This window comes from Andrena cerasifolii, chromosome 9 (genome assembly GCF_050908995.1).
Source record: "Andrena cerasifolii isolate SP2316 chromosome 9, iyAndCera1_principal, whole genome shotgun sequence".
Classification (NCBI taxonomy): Eukaryota; Metazoa; Arthropoda; class Insecta; order Hymenoptera; family Andrenidae; genus Andrena; species Andrena cerasifolii.
Genome location: NC_135126.1, coordinates 13,093,742 through 13,118,004, shown reverse-complemented (window position 1 = coordinate 13,118,004; position 24,263 = coordinate 13,093,742). Strand labels below are relative to the sequence as shown.

Below are 24,263 nucleotides of genomic sequence, written 5' to 3'. Positions count from 1 at the left end.
TAGCTTCGTTAATGACAGCGAGCAATCCCTCATGGTCTATTAATACGTTCGACTGTGCGGAATAGTTCGAATTCCCCGCGAAGTCTGGACCCTTCAGTTATAAACTCGGAAATTAGTCAAACACCGGTTGGGCTGCATCCCTTGAAACGGGACACGTTGCTCGCCGCGCGAAGGCGAGCCGCAGTTTCATTTCGTTTCGTTCGCTGGAATTTTCGTGTTTACCAGCCCCGCACTTTCAGCCTCCTCTGCGTGCAGAATCGAGCGATTAACGCGAGCGGTCAGTGGGCGCAACAAAGCGTGAAATAAAATAATGAACCGTGACGCGGCGCGCCGCGCCCGCGCTGGGTGTATCGATAAAGGCCGGTCGGCGCCGTTAATCGACGGGAATATCGAAAAACAGCTGTACCCGGGGCACGGCCAGCCCCGCTGCGAATCGTACGTCGTGAAATCGGTTCGCGCCGGTAATGCAATCTCGTCATCGTTGCTCGCGGCTTGTCGCCGGCAATAACGATTACTCCGACGGCTCTTCGGAACGAGGCCGAGGATATAAATTCGGGAACGTCAATCGGCGCGGATCGAGGACCCGGCCAACCTCCCTCCGCCCGTCCGGCGCGATAATAATAATATCTGTGCGAGCGGAGGGATCGCCGGAGTAACGCCAACAGCATCGATTAAAGGTCTCGCGTGACAATGGCCCCTGAACGCCGCAGTGGAAAATGCGCCACGGTTCGAATCGATTAACATCGCCGCGGAAAGTAATTAACATCGATGAAACCGCGGCTGGTAATCGGCGATTGTTGAACGCGGGGGAATCTAATTACGAGGCTAGTCGGCTCTCGAGAGCCGCTGAAAAGATCCCGAATCGGGCCAGCGAAGCCTCGAGTGTTCCGAAGAAAGTTGCTCCCGCGGCCGGGCCGGCGAGGATCTCTCATTTTTCCATGCTCGCGGCCGGTGGCGATCGGTGTAGCTTTCTCGTTGATCGCCGATGAATCGGCAAACGGCTGGGTAATTACCGCCAGAAACTTTCGCGACAAGTTCCCCGTAGTCCGACCGGGTGGATAGACGAGGGTAGGGCGGAGGGGGAGCCGATCCATCGTTGGACGTGGATCCAGTTCGTCGGCTTATTTTCCGAATGCAAATGCTCGGAATAATCCATATTTTACGTCAAGATGACACCGCGTCGTCGGCCAGGCCGGGACGGCTTTTTCTTTTCGCTCCCTCGGCCGTTCTTCGCGCGTCGTCGGTGTCTCCTCTCCCACGGTCCGTCTCGCGAGGAGAAAGTTTATTCGCAAACTTGCCGGAGGAGTTTCGTCGCCTTTGCTGGTTGGAGGAGGCGCGATACTCGACGGCACCGCTGACCTTACGGGACGTTCCTGTGGAGTCCCGCGTTTGAACGGGATAACGCCACGATTTTCGTAAAAAAAAAATCGGGCAGGATTTACGAGGGATTGCGCGGAGTCCCGTGATGTGATACTCGAGAGAAGTATAGGGAGGAAGGTGGGGAGGAATGAGATCGAGCTTGTTTCAACAGTCGAGCTTTCGTTCTGGTGAACGCGAACGTGCTAACTAGGCTTTCGTAAAACTGAGTAGTTTAAAGTTCCTCAAGAATACACAGCTCGCAGAAGTTGCCGCGATTCATCACGCACTGCTGCAGCCCGGGGTTTCTCCTTTACGGTAAAGTAGGGCTTTGACCCAGGTCCGCCGCTCCCTTGGCGTGGTGCGCGAAATCGAAAACACACTAGGTTTCGGGTGGAGTGGTTTACTGTTCCAGATTGTTGCCCCGAAGTTTCCGCGCATATTCTCCTTGCCGAGGGAAGAAGGGAGTTTAATAAGGACAGGCTTGTAAACTATAATTTTTCAACGCTCAGTCTTCCTATTCGAAGTGATAAATGAAACTTTAGCTGACAATTTTCCAATATACTCCATCATAATACTGTCCGAACTGATTTTTCTTTCTACACATACATCGAACGATGTAATACTTGCATATAGTAAGAGTAGCTATGTACATTGGGTAATTTTGGGAGAGACGCCGCACTTTCGGCATTTCAGGGTTATCGGTAATAAAATACCACACTGTCGATTTTATTTACTTTAGGCTGTTAGTTTAAGTTAGATTATTAAGCGAGAACCTCGTTTCCCTTATTAATTTTAAAGATTTTGCTAATTTTCGAGGTAAGCCTACCGCACATTGGCTCAAGAGTTATACGTCGAGTTTATTTTTGCTATTGTAGTAGTTAAAAATTCACAGTTTTTCGGGATACAACGTTTGTAATACGTTAAAAGAACTCTGTGGAATATTTCTCGGCCAGAATAGGCCATATTTGACGTAGCACTTGGGAATAGGAAAGTGCGGCGTCTCTTTTGCGGCGTTTTTCAGTTTTCAAATTTTTTCATTTTTGTTTGAATTAATTACTTGATAACAAATATGCTAAAATATACTTTGGTATTTCCTCTTTAATATATTGTAAATGAAGAGTTGAGAAAATACATACAAAATGAATGAAAAAATGTTATTTGGACGAAGGTAAAATGTATCAATTTATCCCACTGCGGGGCTAGTTGATTCGTAATTCTGTTTTCGATTTTTTTCATTTTTTATTTTAATTAATTACTTAATAACAAATATGCCAAAATATACTTTGGTCCTTCCTCTTTAATATATAGTAAGCAAAAACTTGAGAAAATACATACAAATGAATGGAAAAATGTTATTTGGACGATCAATTTGGATGTATCAAAACTATTTACTTTTTTTCTATATAAACGAAAACAGTTAAAAAACGATTGTTAACGTCAATGTACACACACGTACGCTGGATCGTAGGAAAGAATTGAAAAACAATCATCATATATCTCGCTCAAATGGAGCTACACATATACGGTGTCGAGATAATTCGTCTGTATCAACTTGTTCCCTGAATCAACTAGCACCGGTCTCCCCTATTTGGGATAAATGCCGCACTTTTATGCGGGATTGATAGCGTAATGTATCCGAAGGTCGCTGTGTCGACTAAATGATGTTTTTTATGTTAAAAATACAAAAAATGTGTTTCAAAATAGATACCGTGATATCTCAAGGAAAATTATAAATTTTTAATGACAAATCAGATAATGCAAACATATTTGTGGGCTTTTTACTCTTCTTCCACATTTTACTTTTATGTTATGTGTAATGAATGTGGAAGGAAGAAGAAAAGACAATTAAATTTAGAAAAACAGAAATAATATTTGAACCTATTTATTTTTCCAATTTTATTGTATTTTATAACTGTATAAATTAAAAAGAAGTTTCATTTTACTTTGTTTTTATTATTATTTTTAAATAAAAATTAAAAATTAACAGGTTTAAATGGAAAATTAAACGTTTTTCGAAATGCGGCACCATTCCCGCATGTGCGGCGTCTCTCCTAAATTGAGGATATTTTTAGTTACAATTTTATAAGCGTGACAAATATTAAAATTTTGATTTTCTTTAATACAAGTAGTAGCACAAGATGTTCAACTAATAATATGTATCCTTGAAAAAAATTTGCATTAGAAAATTTAGACACGGTGACAATTTTGCGTAAGGTGCGGCAACTCTCCAATAATTACCCTACTCGAAAATAATAGAATCCACGCGTCTGGGATCGCCGGCTCTTCCCCGAGCCTCTCTAAGTAGAACACGTCAACCATTGGTCAGACATCGATTCGACGCTGTCCCGCATCGTCGCGAAAACAACTGCTCTCTTTAATCCCCCTGGTTTTCTGCACAAGCGAGCGATATCCTACGCCTCCTGAAACCTTCCCACCCGTTTTTCCACCAACAGAAGTTACAGTCTCGATTCAACTACCCTCGACTGCAGCCACGATAAAAAAACCTGTCGCCGATATCCCTCTCGCAGGATTGCATCCGAGCGGCGGTAAAGGAATCAGTTTACAATCACCGCGGAAGAAATCCCAGGCGAAAGAGTTGGCTCGAGGAAGTCTAACCGCATTGTAACCGCGACATCAGTTTCGAGTATCGAGGCCGGGACGCGGGGAACGCGTCGCGCGGCCTAAATTTACGTTTCGTTTATACCCGTGTCTGCGCTTCCGCGGAGCGGGTGTATCGTCGCGCGTCGCCGCTCGCTAGAACGTCTGCGAGTTTAACTTGGAAACAAGCCACGGTGTACCCGTATCGAGGGGTAAATCCGGCACGGGCGCGTCTCCATGCTTATTGTTCAACGAGCTGCACCTACACGCGCGCGCCGCGTAAACCAGCTCCCATTCCTCGCGGAATTATGGAGCAGCCGTTTAGTCTGCTAATTGACATTTTAATAATACAGGGCGAAGGAAAAACTACACCGTCGAACGTGGTGGGGACGCGGAGCGTTTGAATGGCGGTGAAAGTCAGGATTTCAGCTGGCAGCGCGCCATACGACGGCCAAATGCATTTCGCAGCAATATGCTTGATGCGCGCACCGGGAAACACCGTTCGTTAGTTGCTTTTGGATAGTTCTCTTGATGCACGCGCGTGGGTACATGGCGTGGTACGAAATTGAAAATGGAACGGCGTTACAGCGTCTGCTGAAGGATGTGTAGAATGAATTGTAGCGGAAGGATGAGGTTAGTAGGCGCAGCTTTGACCGGACGACACCGGAGGAGTAATTATATTTTAAAGATGTGCAAAGGAGTCGGTCTGTTTGTAGAAACCGGTGGGTACAGTCTGAGCAATGTCTCCTGCTAGACCGAGGAGGAAATGATGCGGTAATCAGAATTCCACGGATCGCGGAAGCGCAATTGAGATAACATCGCGATGTTTTCATTCGATTCGGCGGGGGGGATATGGGTCGCCTACACGCTGGACCTGTGCAGGCGAGGACAATCGTTTTTCATCGGCTCAGAAGTCAGAACGACGACGGAATTCGTTAATCTCGGCCAGTGGACAGTCTCGGATCGGGAGAAAAAATATTGCTTTCTAACGAGATTTAAAAAGAGCGAAAACAGGGGAGGAGGGAAACTACCGGTGTCCAGTACAACTATAACGAGGAGCGGTGTTACATGATCGCCAGCAGCCACCGACACAATCGATAAACTCGAAATAATTGCTTCGTCCGTTCCGCCGGAGATCCCTGATAATCCGTTAATCCGACAAATAATATTCGCAAATTCTCTCTATATTATTCCACTGCAATTGTTATCAATAATTCCGTATTAATTACAACACTGTCGGCGTAATTGCCACTGGCAACGATAAACAAGGCGCGTCTGGTCACAGACACCGCCGATCACCGTCTCATCCCCGATCTCTCGAATGTCGCTGATTGCACGATTTCGTGGCCGGCCCGCAGCGGCTCTCCCGTCGCTTATTATTTTTTACGCCGATTTCCGGCCGCGCGAAAATGAAAAACCATCGGACCGGAGCACGGCGTCCAGGATGGGGAGGGGGCGTCGTATGGCCGGAACCAATTAAAAGTTCGCGGCTGCCGGGGCCAATCACCTACATCGACGCGACGTGCCGGCGGCGAAACTACCCCTGTCTGATCCCGGGGGTTCACGTGTGTCTTTTGGGACGAGCTCGGTAGCCGCGAAAGCCTCGGAACGACGCGCGTGCACGCTCGAAACCTAAGCCTAATCGCGCGTTCATAATTAATCGCTTGTCAGATATAGCATACGAGCGTTTAAGCGCTTCGAATGCAGCCCGCGATGGAATTCCAGCAGCACGTTTCCACGAGCCTGCCGCCTGTACGGCGAAGATAGAGTGCCCGCGTCTGCCAGTCATTTAGCAGCGCGTGTCTGCCGCCAGTCATTTGCCGAGTTGGCCCGAACTAGCGAGCCGCTCGTCGGCTGGATCCCAAAAGAAAATCTCTGGAAAAGCTCCGTTAGCAACGCAAGCTGGCTGCGGCGCAGGCAGAGCTCGTCTGCCCGTTAAACGGTTTCGATTATACGATAGGTGGTCCTGCACAGGGAGTTGTGCTGTTAGCGCTCGTGGAGCTTCCTCCGCGTGCCACTGTGACCCGTGTAATCTGTGTATGACGACGTTTCGGCTTCGAGCTTTCACGGATTAGTGTCACTTATGGTTTCGAATTGAGTTCGCTCGCGGAGCTTCGTCCGTCCAGCGACAGAAGAATGGAATTAGCTTGAGGAGCGCGATGGACGTTAATGAGTCAAAGCAGGACCTGTCCACCGGAGGATAATGGTGACAGATCGCGATATTTATTTGCAAAGCGCCCGGGAGAAATTATACGTCGCTGGCGAAGAAGCGTCAAGAGGGAAAAAGTCAGGAGAGAAAGAATTGCACGGTCCTGTTACATTTTTTCCGCTCGTCCATTTATCACGCGGACGACGTAATAGAAGGGGGACGGGAGTGAGACAACGGTGCCGTCTCACCGCGATGTTTTGCCCAGTGCTTGATGCCCGTTCAATCCTCGCCCATTCTGCAATTCGAAATCGTCCAGCCTTATCGCTGCATTGCGATTCGCTTCGATAACGCTGATCCTCCCGTAGAAAAAGAATTAGCGCTAGCGCTGCTTTTTACAAGCCGCTATCGTTGCGATCGGACTAGAAACGGGCACCGTAAGATATCACGGCGCGAAGTCGGCATCGCCGCAAGGCTTGGACGGGCTACATTTCCTAGTTTGGGAAGTTGAAAGCCGTTTACGTAGTAATACGTCCGCGCCTGAGCCAAAGCTGAGTGCCCTTCCCGTACTTCCCCGCCCTTTTGTTATACCTAGCGCTTCGTAATGCGCGCAGGGTGGAAGCTGAATTGATAGAATATGGATTTAGGTAGACGAAGCCCGCGCGCCAGATTAACGTGCTCTCCGTCATCTTCTGAAGCCAAAATATTTCACTCGAAGAGAAAGCTTTGCACATTTTAACGCCAACACTCTGCCTACACTCGTTGCAAATTTAAGTTACAATGGGTTATTGTTCCATTACTGTTCAGCCGTAGAATAATTCTGCGCCAGCGATTTTCGGCCGAGCCAGTGCACACGACCGCGCGTGACGAAATATTCCAGTTGAGAAATTATTATCGGCCAGCGAAACTCGACGCCGGTATCGCGAGCACGTGTTTCACTTTTAGCGAGTCCCGTTCGAACCCGCGACGTCCGTGTCTCGTAACTTCCGGCGTCTCGTGCCACGCCTGACTCGTCCCCGTGTGTAACCGCTGACTTTAAACATCCCCCTCCCCCCCCCCACTCTCCCCATCTGGCCTGCTCGTTGCGATTAATTGGAACACATTGCACCTGGGAATCGCAGGTGTAATGAAAGATAATCGCTCCCGTCTGCTCGCCCTTTCGCCGCAGTTACATCGCCGCCGACACGAAAGCCCCGATTCCCTATTAAAAGTATTGCAATCGGCCGCGGATGTAATGGCGCCGGGGGGCCAGCGACACGCAGGAATCACATTAAGGACAAGCCACGCGAATTGGGATTGCAACGACGTCGATTTTCATCGATCTCTCGTCGATGCTCTAATTGAAATGCTCGTGAACGTCCAGCCACTTTTTCGCCTGCTTCGTAATCATTCCCGCGGAGGACGCGCGTCTTAGATTGGAGGGGAGAGGGTGGCGAAATATCGCACAGGGTATCGCGATCGAAAGAGGGAAATGTAGATACTTCGTTTACTGCAGTTCGGCCGGCGCGTTTTGAAAATGGTCTCGCGAGGAGGGTATCGCGGTTACGAGACGAGAATATACTCGGCCATCAGGCAGCAACCGATATTGAAGGTACAGTGGATGAGATTTCCTTACTACGTCCAAATCCTTCCGCTGTTCGCGTGAAATGCGAGAACGATGATATTTTTTCCATCCACACATTTTTATGGGACACCCATTCGCCTCGACTTCAATTTTAAATAACGCCCCCGTGCCTTATACGTTTATTGCCTCGCTGTTTCTTCTATTTGTTGCACGATATCGAATGGGGAAATGGAATATCAGCTTCTCGAGTCGAAGGAAAGTTTGAAATTGATTTGCGAAATCAGACTTAAAGAAAAGGGACGAATACTGATTAGTGATATCAATCAGTTTCGTCGATTTAGTTAACGAATATCTCGAGTCTGCATCCTGCGTAGTGATCCTTTCTCCTCCACACTTTCTTTCGCTTTCGAAAATTCATTGGCCTTTAACGACAGACATCGAAATTGCAAATCGAACGCCACTCGTAGATTCTTTCGGTGGAGAAGCGATGCAACGGGTTTTCCACGAAAAAAGCTGATTTCACGGATCAACCTGTGTCCGTCCCATAATGTTGGCCACGTAACTACCTCTTAGTTCACGAGCCAGTTTTTCGATAGTCGCAAGAATTTCCGTATCGGACTTCCTGCTAAACCAAATAATACGTAACCAGCCCCGTCGAAACTGCTACTGTTCCACGCGAAATTTCGCCGCGTTTCTGTCAAGGTATTATTTTGTCCACGCTGTTGTAAAATATGTCCCAATCGAGACAGGCATAATTTAAGCAACTATTACTCACCTCAATCTGCTGTGCTCCGAATGTGGTGACTCGTCGGGTGATTTGTAACTGTTGCCAGTCTGGAACAGAAAAATAACAAGTTTTAGAACCCGCCCTAAATTCTACTTCTGGTTCAACAACTTTCCAATCAAGTTTCAAATTCGAAAATTTCTACTGCCCACACTGGAACGGGAGCCCGATATCAAAAAGGCTTGAATGGACATACACGCGTGATACATTAAGGGGGATTGCGCTTTGTTGGGCCGAAAAATAGGTAATTCTTTGTGAATTTTTTGTATAAAAACGGTTCGACAAATTAATTTGAAGTTTGGCAGGCTGTTTTATTGTATCTGGAACTATTGTTCTGAATTTTTGTGTGACAGTGAAAAAAAAACATGGCAGAGAGAGAGAGAGAGCGTTGAAAAATAATCGGGTGATCCTGGCTTTGACACAAAAGTACTCTAATGGTTATCTAAAACACAAAATGGAGAACAGATTCTTAATCTATATAAATGCGGTTAACTGTGGTAGTAGGTGCATTACGAAAAATAAAAAGATGTTAAAATGGTAGCCTTTTGAAGAAGATGAAGCGCCCTGATTTGAGTCTGAAAAAGGCTTTGTCCCAAAATCGGGAAAACTTCTTTAAATAAAAAAAAATTCGGAAATAAATCTACTACCACAGATAGCCACATTCATATAGATTGAGAATCTATTTTCCTTTTTGTGTTTTAAACAACCCTTACAGTACTTTCCGTCAACGCCTGGACCACTAGATTTTTGTTCAACCCTCTCAGTCAGCCCTCTGTATGTGCCATATTTATTTTTTCACTGCTACACAAAAATTCAGAACAATAGCTCAAGATGAAAAAAAAACAACCCGCCAAACTTCAAATTAATTTGTCCCTCCGTTTTTGTATAAAAAATTCACAAAGAATTACCTACTTTTCGGTCCCACAACGCGCAATTCCTCCTTAACCATTGAACGGTACGTTGTTTCAGCATACATTGAACAGCGTATGCATACATTCAGACTGTACCGGTTTCCAATAACAGAGGAATATTTAATTCCCGGTCACGGAGTGATTCATCGATAACCACGTCCGCGCGGGGTATAATTAAATTAACCGTTAGACAACAGACATCCTTAACCAATGACATATTCTAATCGCGGCAGCCTTTAACTACCCCGTTCCACTTACTCGAAAACGACGACCTCGCGGTCGCGAAATAACGTTCTCAGAAGCGATGTACTTATTCCTCCTCGCTAATTCCTGGCGACCGGAAGTCGCGCGACAAATGGTTTTCCGGGGTCGTTGACAGCGTCGGCCAGCAATAAAGCCAGCAAAGAAAACCGAAGACATAAATTCCCTCTCCGGCCGGGCTCGCGTTTCCGTAGGAATATTCCGGGGGATATCGAATTTGTAGTTAACGTTACCCAATGTAACCAGTGGATCGTAACGAATGAAAGCCAGGAACACCCTCCTGTCCACCGAATACATCAACCGAGGGAAGTAACGAGGATTTATGCCGATTAAAGTGGGGCGAAAGAAGGAAGCTAAAGTGGTGTTACGCCTCTGTTCGCCAAGGGGATGGAGCAGCGCGTTTCCATCGAGTGATTCGCGTTGTAAATTCCTTCCTACCCCCGTTATAATGGCGCGATTCGACGTTGTCGTTGCGCGAAAGCAAACATAGAAGGGGGCCGGTTATCGACGATGCAATTATATTGCCGATCGGCGGTGCCACTGCGCGCCAGTTATTAGCGGAATGATACAATTATTTCGGAAGCGATTAGCGAGCGGCGCCCTCTCTTTCCCTTTGTTCGAGGGAAATTTACGCCGCGGGGATCGAACAGCAGCCCGACGGACGTCGCCGCCTACGATTTTCCAATCGACCATCGCCGCTCCTGCCCCCCCCCCCCTCCCCGCGAAATTAGACCGCGGCGGGTTTTCTAAATCGCGCGATAACGACGCGAAACGGCGTAACGGGGCTCGTATTAATCGTTATGGAAATTTCTACGGTCTCGCGGACAATGGCGGACGGTGGGCGAGTAGTCGCGCCCAGCCGCGCCGCCCCGACGCGGTATCATGCCGCGGACAATAATAATTGTTTCGATTCAGACGGAAATTGAATAGCGACCGCGGGTATTATTAAAGGATTGTCCGGGCCGGTAGTTACGCCGCGCGTCGTTATTACAAGTTCAATCTTTCGCTAATTGGCAGAGGTACCTACGTAGAACGCGGCGAGCATCAGCCCATTGTTCCGCGACGTCGTGGTTACACAGGGCGGAAAAGAAGCCGACGAAACGTCAGCTCCGCGACGACGACGACGACGACGACGACGAAGGCGAGGTTAAGGAAGAGAAGGAGGAGCTCGTATTGACACTCCACGGTGGAGTCGATTCCCGCCTATTATCTCGGCTCTCGTAGCTCGTGCCATCCGCAGCGCAAACATTTACCTCGTAATTCGACTTGAACGGGGGTTGCGCTTGCATGGTAACTTTCGTCCTGGCTAGAACCACTACTCAGACACCGTAATTTCCCACTTGCCGCCGCTGTGCAGAGTGTCCCACGCCCCGGCCACGGATTCCTCCGGTCCCCGACGCTCGGTTTGTTCTTATTTCCTTCCCGTCGACTTTCACTCGGCTCCAGTTAAGCGTTCATTTACCCCCCGCCCGACCAAATCGACTTTCACTCGATTGTGCCCGGGCCAAGTTGCGTTTGGCTCGGCTAGAGTAGCTCTTGGCACGAGAACCGCTATCACCCGTCCCTTCTGACCGTCCAGAGAGAGCCTCGCCGCGGGAATGAGGAAGACCATGAGAGAAAGTACGCGTGGGAGGGGGAGAAGATGAAGAAAGAGAACGAGGAGGGAAACAGAGTGGACCCTGGTACCAGAAATACGCGGTGGAACAGTCACGCGACACATCGCGATGCGCCGAGTCCTATATATTTGTCGCGTTACGGCTGAGAAGCAACGGGAACGTTATCCTTCCCCCAATTTTTTTTTCGTACCAACGACCTGGTGTAAGCCGGTTGAACGAAGGGAGCGGATAGTTTGTAAATAACGAAATAGAATTGCCGAATAGAGAAGAGCGAAGTCGAAGTGGCATCTTCTCTACGGCCGAGCAAGTAGAACAGGCAAAGCACTGAGGAAACACTAGGGGTCCAAGGGAGAGTTTAAACAGCAAGGTATTCCCAGCATCTTCCCCATCTCGCACGTCTACCGTGCATGCCATTCCCGCTCGGAATACAGAACCTTTTCCCCCGGAAGACAATTGTCCAGCGTGCGTCGGCTGCGCTGAAATTCGTGGATGCCCCAAGGGGATCGCGAGAAATTGAATTTGCCCGGGCATCAGGCCGGCTGTGTCGGCGATTTATCGCTCGTTTTGAATAAATTCTCGGCCCGAACGGCTGCCAGGATTACGGGGCACGGTGTCGCTGTTGCAGACCGGGAATTAACGCCTCCACAGTTTTTCGTTTCAGGCGGTCAGCCGGCCTGGGAACGGGACACGCGATCGCCGCTCGAAATCCTTTGGAAACGCGACACCCATAGGTAGAATTTTCATAGGGAAGTAGACGAGGATACAGCGTCGAGCGGGAGCGGGAATCGGTGGACGAGAGCTCCCTGGTAGTTCATCGAACAGGAGGGTTGTAAGCGGGGGCTTAGAGTAGATGCGGAATCAGCCTAATCACCCGGAAGTGTCGCCACTGTTCACCGCTAATCCGATCGCAGATGTTTCTCTCTCCATTCAACCCTCTGCCGTTCCCCTTGGCCCTTTCCCGCCCCGCCGTTGTTCCCGGCTGTCTGTTACCGCGTCCCTCTCGCTCTGTCCGCGCCGCCCTGCTTGCCGTCCTCGTCCACCATCGTCCCGACCGCAGTGTTTGTTTGCGGCTGCGTTAGCGAATCCTAATCGCGGTCGGCCCGTTTTCACCCTAAATCCACCACTGCGCGAGACTGTGCCCGGCTCCAATCGAATAAAACGCCCCGCCGTGGGCCCAACTGTTTAATCTTCTCGCTTCGCCAGCGAGCGTGTCGCGGCCGACAAGATCGCGGCCCTCGCCGCTGCCGATTCTATCGCCTGGCAGAGTAATCAACGGTAAATACACGTTAGATTGTACACGCTCCGCTTTCTCGCCTCTGAGACGGCAAGTTTAACCCTCTAGTGCATAGATTTTTAATTCAGTTGGAAAAATTAGACTAGTCTAATTCGGGGATGAAAAGACCGAATCCGATGTCTGCTTTCAATTTGGAAGACGTCTGGGCTCCCCAGGGCAGCCTTCTGGGTCACCGCCTTAAGGCGGGATCATGTAGCAAGTACAAAAAATGTAGTGTTATTTTTTATAAAATAAATACTTCATTTTTAATGAAAAACTATGAGAAAATGTTTAAAAATATATAAATTTATGATATAATAGAGAATTATGTTATTGTGCACTGTGAAATTTAACAAAGCACAGAAGAAGTATGGTGGGAGAATACCCCTCACGAAACGCACCGGCCAATATATATGATACCGATCTTATAAGGGAAGATCCCGAACCCGAATATTTCAAAAATTCTAAAACTTTGTGAATATGTAGGCGATTTCCTCCTGATTACAGCGAAATTTTTGTTTGCTGCCCAAATTCACTCGAAGGGGGTGAAATTAACCCCTGAAAAATCGGCTATTTCCCGATTTTGTGTCGTAACTCGTGAACTCTATAATAATTTGTTCACCAAATGATAGATCTAATTGAATGAAGTAACTTTCGTCGTGAAACTTTTTCTCTATCTCTTAGAGTTCGCGAATTATAACAGAAAATCGGAAAATAGCCGATTTTTCAGGGGTTAATTTCAGGATAAATTTATAATCAGGAGGAAATCGCCTACATATTCACAAAGTTTCAGAATTTTTGGAAATTTCGGGTTCGGGATCTTCCCTTGTTAGTCATGACTTCTTTATGTACATACCATTTTTTATACAGATTAATTACATGTTTGACATGTTTCTTAGGCTAATAAACGCGGTGTGGCAATACTTTTAAGGCTGGCAACTGAGAATGCTGAAAAAAAATTATAGGCGCCCAACTCCTGGATTAAACAGGTGCCCGCCTTGAGGCAGGCGTATGCACTAGAGGGTTAAATCAAGCCGGGCGATCTGGCAGAAGCAGCAGGATCAATCCAAGCGGGAGAAGAAAAAAATTGCACGCTTCGAATGTCACAGAAAACGGCCTGGCGAACGTACGCTCGGGTACGATGAAGTTTCCTACGCTTTGTGAAGGAAAAAGCAAGTAGAGGATGGAATGTGGAAGGGAAATGCAGCGGTACGCGCGGACGGGAGAGGAAAAAGGATTGCCCCCGCGCGAGCGAACGGGAGGGAAATATTTTTGAAACGGAGAACGCCGGCAGAGGAGCGCGCACGCGCGCTTTGCTAAGAGAGCCACTCTAATTAGCTTGGTATACGGGGTGGCTTTTTGTTTAATTAGCACGCTCGTAGTAAACTACCCTTATACACCGAGCAGCAAGCCAACCCTCTTCCTTCGCCCCTTCCTCCGCCATCGTCGCCCGCGGGCACGCTTTAAGCTTTTTTTTGGCACATCCCTTTTTTGCCCCCCGTTCATACAGTTCCCTCTGCCATGCGTTGCACGCGATACATTCGATATGCATTTGTTTGCTTAAAATCCGCGCTCAAGGGTATCAGATTCAAATGGGGAGGGGCCCGCGCGTCCTTCTGCTTGGAATTTTTCGCGGATGCCACGTCCGAACACCGCCGCTTTTAATATCACCGTGCGATGAATGTCGGTACGATTTATATCTCTCTTCGCCCTTTCGTCTCGTTTTCTTTTATTTATTTTTCCCTCATCGGAACCAGACGATATCGTGTGTCGCGCCGTGGCTTCGGTTCGGGATCGAGTAACCTTATATCCCTTGCGGTGTCTATCTCGCAAACCCCTCTGTGCACGGTCCGTGAACGCATAAAATAAACCGTGATCCGCTAACGTGCTGTGAATGACATGACACGGGAGATTCTTCGATCAGAGGATTCAATAATGAAAAGTGGTGCGGTGCATGTCTCCATTAACGATCACGTCCCGTTTACCCAGCCCTTGTCCCCATTTCACCGCGTGAAGAATGAAACTCGATATGTTAACTGTTTTCATCTGCCAGTCTGTTTGAGGTGTGACAGGTATGCAAGGCAATTTTTTTCCATCTCTATGGATGATGGACTGGACCAAAGTCACGGACGACCATCCCTCCGCGGGTAAGCCGCTTTATTCTAACACCCCGTAGACTGTATCGACAAACACTCAATTATTCAAGTTCCTTGGCGGCGTCGAGACCCAGCAACTACATTAAGCTTCGGCGTGCTATTCGCTTAGGGTGTTTAGAAACTCTGAAGATCGAGTCCTCGATGCTCCACGTTCAAACGTGCATGCAGCGGGTACGAGAACAACTGACTGCCTCTCAGCAACCACCCGTCCGCGGCCGGAGTCGCATAAACGTTGGGCGCAACGCTCCCTCCCGCGGAGCTCGGCGAGAGAAAAATAGTTTCATGCATTAATTCGGGCAAGAACGGGGCCGCGCAGCCGGACTTAAGCGAGAGGCGCGTTCCGTGCCCGGTCTGGCAACGAGGCACCACGATTCGGTTCTGTCTGGTCCGTACGTAGGTGGACGTTAGGTGCAGGTGGCGCGGCGTATTTATAGCCGCTTCGTGACTCCTCTTCCTCTTCGCCAACAACACTCCTGGCCCTCTTGCTTTTCGTGCAACTTCCCCCTGCCCTCCGACTCACTTCTCCGCCCACCCCCACCACGGTGTGTCGTTCGCTGCTCGCGAAAGTCTGGCCAGCGACTCGCACCAGGGTTTGAACAACGAGTTCCCCGAGGCTAGCACAGCAGGGAAATGAATTCCCCTGAAGAAAGGAACGTGGCCGAGATAGGGGGCGAGAAAGAAGGTGGATTCGCGCAGTTAGCACGTGCCTCCCCAATTAATTTTAGATGAATTCCATCGCGCACCAGGGACCGTGGATCGGCGAGGGTAGAAGTTCGACGACGGGCTTGTGGGTCTCGCGACGCGCGGTAATTGGTCCACAAAGGATTCTGACGAGATCAAGGTGGCTGGTGACTGCTAATCCCGCCGTGCCGTAAGTGAAGTGCAGGCCCGCGCTCGTGGTTCTCTTAATGAGCGCTAGGTATTTACCCCGTTCGAAGAGGTCTCTTTCTTTCTCTTGCTGTTGCTCTCCCGGGGAAGCGGGTTAAAAGCAGTCGTTCGGCCAACACTTTTACACCGTCTCGGTTCACCAACATCAGATAACGTCGCCGGTGTACAGGGGCGCAGGCACTTCCAGCCAGCGCTAAAGCTGGCTCCGTTAAACAGCTAAAGTGTTGTCCAAACTCGGTGAAACTCGTTTGCTCCGGCACCCACCGACGCTATCTCCACGCCAGGATCTTCCCTCTGTCCCGTCTCGGCCAGCACCGCGCCCTCTTTGTCCCCTTTGTCAGCGTCCACGAGTCTCTTTTCCACAGGAGCGGAGACACACTCGGCGTCGGTTCGCTTTGTTTCGACGTGGGCTAAGTGTTTCCCCGATCGTTGAGCTCGACTCCTGGCGGGACGCGAGGCGGGTATGCGACTTCCCCCCGAGGGCTCACGGGGCGGTTTTTCTTCCCTGGTGACGGGGTAACTTCTAAATGCGTTTGATTACGTGTATTCCGTGGGGGATGAACTTCTCCATTTGGAGGGGTCAGAGTCGTAGCCGCGCGCGTTTCGGATTCGTTGAATTATTAACGGGACGAATCGGGGAGTTTGTTTCTTCGAGAACGGCAACGAAATGCGAGGGTGTGTGACTGCGGTGGTTTTATACAGGGTGTTCCACCTAAGACTGGACAGCGCGATATCTCCTAAAGTATTGGAGATAAAAAATTTAAAAAAATATGTAATTGAATGGTTCGAGAGGGCCAATTTATTAGCCGAGACGATTTATTATTATTATTATTAGTTTAAAAGATACGATGGTCTCAAGAGAGCAGCCGTTTGTGAGGGTTGCAAATCCGATTGGTTCTGATACAATCTGCTCCCTATGGTTGAAATTTAGTCTAGCAACTTTCACTCCTTCTAACCTAACCAATCCAACTTACATCCCTCCCAAAAGAACCGGCCATCCGAGCGTAGATGCAAGTGCGAAATAAAAGTAACGGTGCGCTTCTCGGTACCGCAAATGTGCCTACCTAAGTAGCATTTCTGACGGAAAAGAATTGTCCAGCTTTTGGGCCTGCGAACCCTGTCGTAGACCTTTGGCAGGTAGGTATCAGTTTCAACAGGCAATGCCACCCGTCGCGCCAGTGAGAACGACCCCAGTCCTTGCTATTCCAGAGGGTTTTCTTCCAGTGAAAATCAGTAGTTTTGCAAGCGCAATATTTTAAAAACCAGTGGAAATAAAGTGTATACATTAAAGCTTATTCAATTTGTCTTGGAACGCACTATCAACTCAGGTGTTCAAAAAAAATAGTTCCATTTGAAAAACCGAACTTGACCATCGTATCTTTTAAAATAATAATAATAAAAAAAATTCGTCTCGGCTAATAAATTGGCCCTCTCGAACCATTCAATTACATATTTTTTTAAATTTTTTATCTCCAATACTTTAGGAGATATCGCGCTGTCCAGTCTTAGGTGGGGCACCCTGTATATTGCAAAGGGGGGAAGTAATTTTAGTGGTGGCAAATCACATTCCACGGAGCGCGGACTCGACGGAAATCAATGAAAATCGGCAAATGGATGTACCGTGCAGGATGCAGGACACTTCGATAAATCACGGGCGAGGGTTCGACGAGTAATCTTATTTCGCAGGCAGTTGCCAGAGACACGAATCTACGTCCGGGCAAAAAGCAGGGGAACTAGGTGTTCGCGAGGCATGCACAGAAGGCGACCTATAACGCAGGACGCTGCGCGCGAAGACGCAAGTGCTCGACGATGGAAAGGGCTAAAGCGTACTTGACTGTAAGCTGACAGTGACGACGATTTATCTTAGACGTATCCCCCTATACAGTGTCACGATCCCTTTTAAGTAGCGCATAGGTTCAGCCATTAAAAGGCAATGATCGATGATTCGCCGCGACGGTGTTACACGTACGCTATCCATTATACGTTCTGGCAGTATATCTATCCCCGGCCTCATTCAAGCCCGCATAGAAGCCCGAAATGGCCACGACAACCGCTCCGAATCACCGCGTGCACCTGGCTGTTTTCGGAATTATGCTCCTCGTAAATCCGACATTCCAGTTGCCGCTCGTTATTATAAATTCTCCACGAAGAAAATGGTCCTTCCGCGGATGTTCAAGTATCGTTTGAAGCAATAGTGGCTCAAAGAGTAGGAGTATCGTGTGCGAACTGCAAAGACAAGCGATATTAAAACCGCCCTTATGAATAAATTCCTCGGAGTCCGCGCGTATGTATACGTAATAGCTATCGGTCCTCCACCCTTGGAGCGGTACATCCGGTCGGGTCGTTAAAGGGCAATGATCGACGATTCACCGCAACGGCATCGGTCCCGCGAGGATACTTCGCACTGAATTCACAATCAATGCACTTTCACACAGCGTACCGGAGCTGGAAGCGTTATCGCCAGCGTTTCTCCTGTCACGTCGGTTCGCTGGCGACACTCGGATAATTGAACCAGATTCTTTCCCAGCCTTCGACCACCGCTGTACCGGTGTGACCATAAAACGATCGAAGGCTTCACTGAGAAAGAGCGATGGTTCCGGGAGGCGGCGTCGCGTGACACGCCGCTTCCCGTTTCCGCGTCGTTATATAAACATTTATATTTCCATTGCATCGCTGAACGTCGCCGGGACGTCCACTGAACGATAGCCCCAGTCGCTATCACCGATGCAGATCGATTCGGCCACTCGCGTTCGCGAATTAAGCAACACGCCCGCAAAATGTTTCACCGACCCCGAATTCCCGGTCGGACCGTAACCGCGATGGATTTTAAAGCCGACCACGATTCCGACTCGATAATGGCTGCCGCTAAACTTCCGCGCTGTCCCTGCGCGTAACATTGTCCATTTGCTAAGATCAATGGCGTATCGGTTCCTTTGTCGTCGCGACGTAATGATCAAGATAATGCCCGGTGATAACCGGTGAGCTCCGCACTACGGAGCTGCCAGCGATACGTTCCCCTGTGGAACACGTCGCAAAGGGTGGCGGAGGGTAAACGGGAAAAGGGACGCGGGCCGGGCGATCGGTGCGAGGGTGTGGGCGGAGCGCGAGCTACGAGCCTCATAATCAAGCCGGCGTCACAATGGTATTCCTCTAATACATTCGAGCACCCCTCTGTATTGGGGTAGTCGCACCGCTGAATGGGACTATCTGCGCGCCCTACACCGCAATATAGGGCGCGTAATATCAATGTTGAGCTCTCAGCTGATTATTGCGCTCCGCGCGGAGCAAAGAGCGTCGGGATTATGCCCTTTAACGGCCCGTGTTTGTGCACGTCATCGCTCGTGTGGTCACTGAAATTGCTTGCTACATAGTCGAAGAGGATGTTGGACCGTCCAGCAGAGTCAATTATTTCTTTGAATTGGCGCGTGAAAGCAAGCAGCCGCCGCGCGGAGCGAGTGACGACGCGTCTAAGTAGATACGGTCAGCCGCTGGTCGGACGAGGAAAGATCTAGCGTTTCAGCGGATACAAAGGGACTTTGAGTGAAACAAATTACACAACGGTCGCCCGTAAGCGTGCTATTTCCTCTCAGGAATCGAATGTACCTTCGTTCCTAGCGCGACGGCATCGTGAAACGTACAATTTCATCCGTCGCAACTACGCAACGTAAGTGGTCTCAGGAGGCGCGTTTTAATCTCCAGGGGTGGCGGCGGTGGTCGTGAAAGAATCATAGGGAACCGGCGAGCTGGGGCGAGGAAACGAAGAAAAAAGGGAGGAGAAACAGGGGATAGACAAATAATGAAAGAAAAACGAAATAAAGCCGGAGGAAGGAGAGACGCAGCGCGAGAGGGAGAGAGCGGAGCAGACTGGAAAAGCAACAGGTGCCGACGTCTAGATAGCGAGCAACCCCCGCGCCTTCCTCCCCTTCCTCTGCCGCTTATACCCTTCTTCTCTCTTTCCGCCCCTCTCCGGCTCCCTCTGTGTGCACCCTCGCGTCTACCCTCCAACAGATCCCGGCGAGATAGCAAAAATGTTTAATGGGGTGAACTCGCCGGAAAATACCGGGGCGACCCGCTCGCGTCTCCTTGTAACACCGCCCTCAAAATGTCGTTTCCCTCGATCAGTTTCGCATTAACAACTCGAGGCCGCTTATCGAGGGCCTTTTCGTGTTTAGCGAGGTCCTTCCAGTGAAGTGGCGCGCGGCCTCTCGAGTGTCTTTCAATCCCACTCCTTTCTCTGCGAACTCCCTCTCTCCTCCCCCCCCCCGTATCGTTCCCTTCAGGGGTGTACAGATCGAGGCACCGAGGTAATTCCAGTCTTGGCTGTCGCGACGCAAACAAGCAACGAGAACGCCGGCGTTCCCTCGATCCCCAAATGGGAAATGAGAGCGGAACGCTGGAAGTCGTAAGGGAAATTATTTCGTACGCACGGTCCCTGGGCGTTTCGATGCGGAAAATTGACTTCTTTAAGGGACTCGCCACCCCCTTCTTCCCACCCTCTAACACTCAACGAGATCTCTTACCGGTGATTGTACTGCCTCGTTCTAGCTACCTCGTTTTGTTCCACTTGTAGTCTTTAATCAGCAATTTCCCGGCGTGGTGCAGAGTGTGGAGTGCTCGAAAGGGGCGTGGGAGGATTTTACCCAGCAGAGCGAGTTCCTCCATCTATTTCCGCGATAGTGTCTAAATTGGGCTCCAAAGTGGAGGATCTTTAGCGGAGGAAGCTTCGACGAGAATTAATAAGGACACAGGTAGCCGAACCGGAGTTCCCAGTAATTAAACGAACGCGAGGTTGAAAGAAATCACGGATCCAGAATCCATCGAGTGCGGCCACAGTCTTTTTTATTAACGCGCAGGCGGACGATCGGGAAGCTCGACGGAACAGGCCTTAATGCGAACAGTTGGAAAGCAATTATGCCCTCCACTCCGGGCGCGTGTTCTCGTTCGCGCGGATCGGATGCTTCGCCGTTCATTGACACGAATATTATACGGCGGGGGAAACGCGTCTGCGAGCTTCCGCGGTGCGATAAATTTTAATTAAAACAACTGTGAATTCGAAATTTACCGTTCGACGTCGACGACCGCGACCTTAATGACTGTCGTTCGCGTCTGCGTGCCCCCGCGACGAGCGCGCGAAACACTGGCACGGGACGTGTCTGGTCGGGCGACAAATTGAAAAGCTCGCACGCGTAAAATCTACATCTGCAATTAATAATTTCGCGCCGCTGAACTATTCCGGTTCGAGCCCCGCGCGCTCATAATTATTTTCCCCTTCGCGTAGACTAGCGCCGGCTGACGGTGCCCTGGGTGTGGAACGCCCGCGATAACAAAATGCCTCCCGTATAAATTCCGTATGGCCGTTGAAATCGAACAAGCTTTTCCGCGATAAAGTTTCGCGCTGTCTGCGATTCGCAGTCACCTCGAGACTCTCGAGTTTATCGCCCGGGCCAGAGATCGCGGGGATACCTCTCCGCAGAGGCGAAACTCGGCTGGCGCATTCCCGGCACGGAGGTTTACATTTTAAACATCCGACTAGAACGCGGTTTACGAACCCCACGACATTCCGTATTAATAAGATCCCGCGCGTCAGCCTCCGAACCCGGAGCGCCACGACTTCTTCGGCGCGATTAAACCCTCTTTCCGCTTCTGTCTCGTCCCGGCCGTAAATACCACCGCTTGTAATTCAACAGGTACAGCCGTGCCGGCGATTAATCATTGAAACGGTGTACCTGGAGGAGCCGCGGCTGCCCCACCGCGGCATTCTATTTCTATTCCCAGAGATGTTGATTTCCGTGGCGAACTTGCCGAGAGACCTACGCTGCGCGCACCAAATCACCGCTTCGCCGTTCAGCGTAACCAAGCGCGCTGAGCACCGAGGCGGAAGCGTCTATTGGTGTAGAATAAGTATCGACAGCGTCGTGGATGGAAATTGATATGTCGCGGAGAGGGGCGCCGTTCTCCGTTGCACGAGGGCGTTGCGGGGTAGGTGACTGGTTAATTTCGTTCCCGTCTAGCATCTCCACGCGGAAAAAAAAGTGGAAGACGACGGCAGATAGGCCGCCCGGCGAGAGCGCTCTCACTTGCTATGCTAATGCCAGAGGCTCGACCGCTTTCATAAAGGCGTCGTTGGTGTTCTGCCGCGTTCGCGAAATAAGATCGTGAGTTTACGAAGAAGGCGAGCCCGGGGGAGGCCGTAACGGGAGGCAGAGGGTTCCTCCCCCGTTATGCTCGCGGCATCTGCCACCACCGTATCCGATATACGATACTTTGTTTGCCCCGTCCTGACAGGCTTGTATACGCTAGACGCCTATGTACCGGCTGGCTGCGTGCAGTTTGGCTCCGTGAGGAAAGTAAGAGGGCGAAATCCAGCCGCGGCGAGTTCACCGAATAAATCAGAATACACGGAAGGGGGGGAGAGAGAGAGCGAGAGAGAGGGTGGGAGACGCGGGGCCCTGATATTTTCCAGGATCCTGGAGCCATTTGCCCGCAAGTCTCTCTCGTGTCCGCGATTTCTGAATCGCCGGAACGTCTTACCGCTTTACGCTCGTCTCTTTCAAAGCATCCTCGAGAATACCAGCCAGCATCCACGACACTCTGCTCGCTCCCAGGTGCTCTCTCGCCGTGATTTAGATAAATGCTCCGTGGATCTGCCTGCGGATTTTTACAGCTTGGAGGTTTCGAGGCTGGAGGAAACGAATATTTGGTAGTTCAACTGAACGTGCGATGGAGAAGGAGGATGGTCAGAATAAGGGTCTGCGTTCCATACAGGACCCGTTAATGGGCTCGTTAGTAAAGTTTCCTAATGAATCCACGACAAAAGGTGCTGTCTGAATAGATCAGTGGTTTGGGAATGGAACTGGGGAATGCGTGATGGAAATTCTGATCTAAAAAAAAAGCAGAGGGTTTTTGCCTCTGATAAATATAAGAAGTTCCCAGACATTCCTTAACAGACTGAGGGTGGAAAGAGTGGGTACACTTGAAACCACTTCAATGTACATTCCCACTGACTTCAGTTAAACGCCGTAGCACAGCTTCCAGGGGAGACAGTGGCTCCAAATAAGGGGATCGCTGGAGACGTCGTTCTCGAACAAGAGAAAGCTCGAGCAAATTGAAACTCGACAAGGGATCGATACGCGAATATATCGGCCCTTGTAATATGGCGTACACACATTTTTACGGTATTTGTTACCAAACGTAAAAAGCGATATAAATTTCCCTGTGCTCCTGGCGCCTGAGCATTCACAGTCGGCGAATTATTGGAACAGCGAGCAAACTCTATTCGCGATAATTAAATCTAGTTCCCGCGAGCATCCACACGCCAACTCGTAACCAACATTACACAACGGTTCATAATGCTCTATGGGAAGCGAACGAGCGGTAGGACCGTGGGTTTCAAAGTATTATGTTTCGCGTGCAAAATCCGAGTAGAGCCTCGAGCGATTCTACTCCCGGTTTGGACTTCGTTGGAATAACTATGAGGCAAGCTGATCACGTACTGATAGATATCGACGTGCTAGGAGTATCGCGATGCAGGGAGTGTGCTTTGGTTAGCCTGACGACGATCATGCCATCAGTGTGATAGTAGACATCGATAAATCGAGGGATGTCTTGAGGCTCGAAGTATGTGTTTCGCGAAGTTGGGGATATTTGGAACGGAATAAAGGTGCACGGCTTCCCTATTCGTCGAAGAGTAATATCGCTGACTAAACGCTCGAACCGTTTGCTAATCCGATCGCCTTCGGCGCTAATAGCGATCGTTCATTGTTAATCAATGAAAACAGTCGAGGACAGGGCTCGTGCAGCTCGTTGGAAATCCCCTCACGTTATTCGATACCTTTAGGCATTTCTTTCCGACAGGGTGCGGTGTGGAAAACAAGGGGGAAGATAAAAGATAGCTCGAGCGAGACGGAGGTAACCGAGGAAAAGACGAGGGCGAGAGGGAGAGAGAGAGAGGTTTAGGGGAAACGTGCCGTGCCGAAGAGCATCATGCGCAATCTTGTATGCAAATCGGTAGGAATGGAGCGGGGTGGGAGGGCGAACGAACGAAGTAAAGAGTGCAGAGAGAGAGTGGAAGGAGCCCGGAGGAGGGAGCTTTCGGAGTGGGGTGGGAAAGACGGAGGAGATACTCCAAGAAAAATTTGTTCTCTTAAGATTTCTATATGCAAATCTTGCACACCCTCCGCTCGCCCGGCTCCATCGGGCGCAGGTTAGATTTGCATTCTGCATCTACATTCATACGCCGACGGCGGAGTCGAGAGCGCGCTATGCAGTGTCTCTAGTTTTATTAATGATCCGTAAGTGTCGGGCGGAAGCGTTATCGAGAGAAGGAGGATTGGGGAACGAGCGAGGCAGCGAGGGACTCGAAGCACGGTAGAGAGAGAGAGAGAGAGAGGCGCAGAGGGGGATGCACGACTGGAGCTGGGAGTGCAATTACCATTAGTCCATTAGGATCCATAATTTGCCTAATCGGACTTCTGTATGTATTACACCGTTCACTTCAAACCGTACACGCGATGCACGCGTACGTCTCGCGGTGGCCCGGCCATTTCCTTAGCCAGGCAACGCTAACTTCCGTCCAAGCAAACGGGAGCATAATACCCATCCCGGGTGCGAAACAACGAGGGAAGCTTCCAGCTCCGCCGCACAGTGGGACGGATCGACGTTTAGGTAGGCATTCAGTTCATTTCTTACATATTTCATCATTTATTGA

The 24,263-nt window shown here is 49.7% G+C and overlaps 1 protein-coding gene across 4 annotated transcripts in view; it reads right to left on the bottom strand.

Annotated features, from left to right (window-relative positions):
- Positions 1-24,263, bottom strand: part of Scgdelta (sarcoglycan delta) — a 215,685-nt gene that overhangs the window by 53,573 nt on the left and 137,849 nt on the right. For 3 of the 4 annotated variants that reach the window (XM_076819864.1, XM_076819866.1, XM_076819867.1), the window contains exon 3: positions 8,443-8,501. In XM_076819864.1, coding sequence (XP_076675979.1) covers positions 8,443-8,501 — 59 coding nt within the window. Of the gene's footprint in view, positions 1-8,442; positions 8,502-10,876; positions 10,928-24,263 lie in introns of those variants that run through there. The other variant, XM_076819868.1, reaches the window with a different exon arrangement.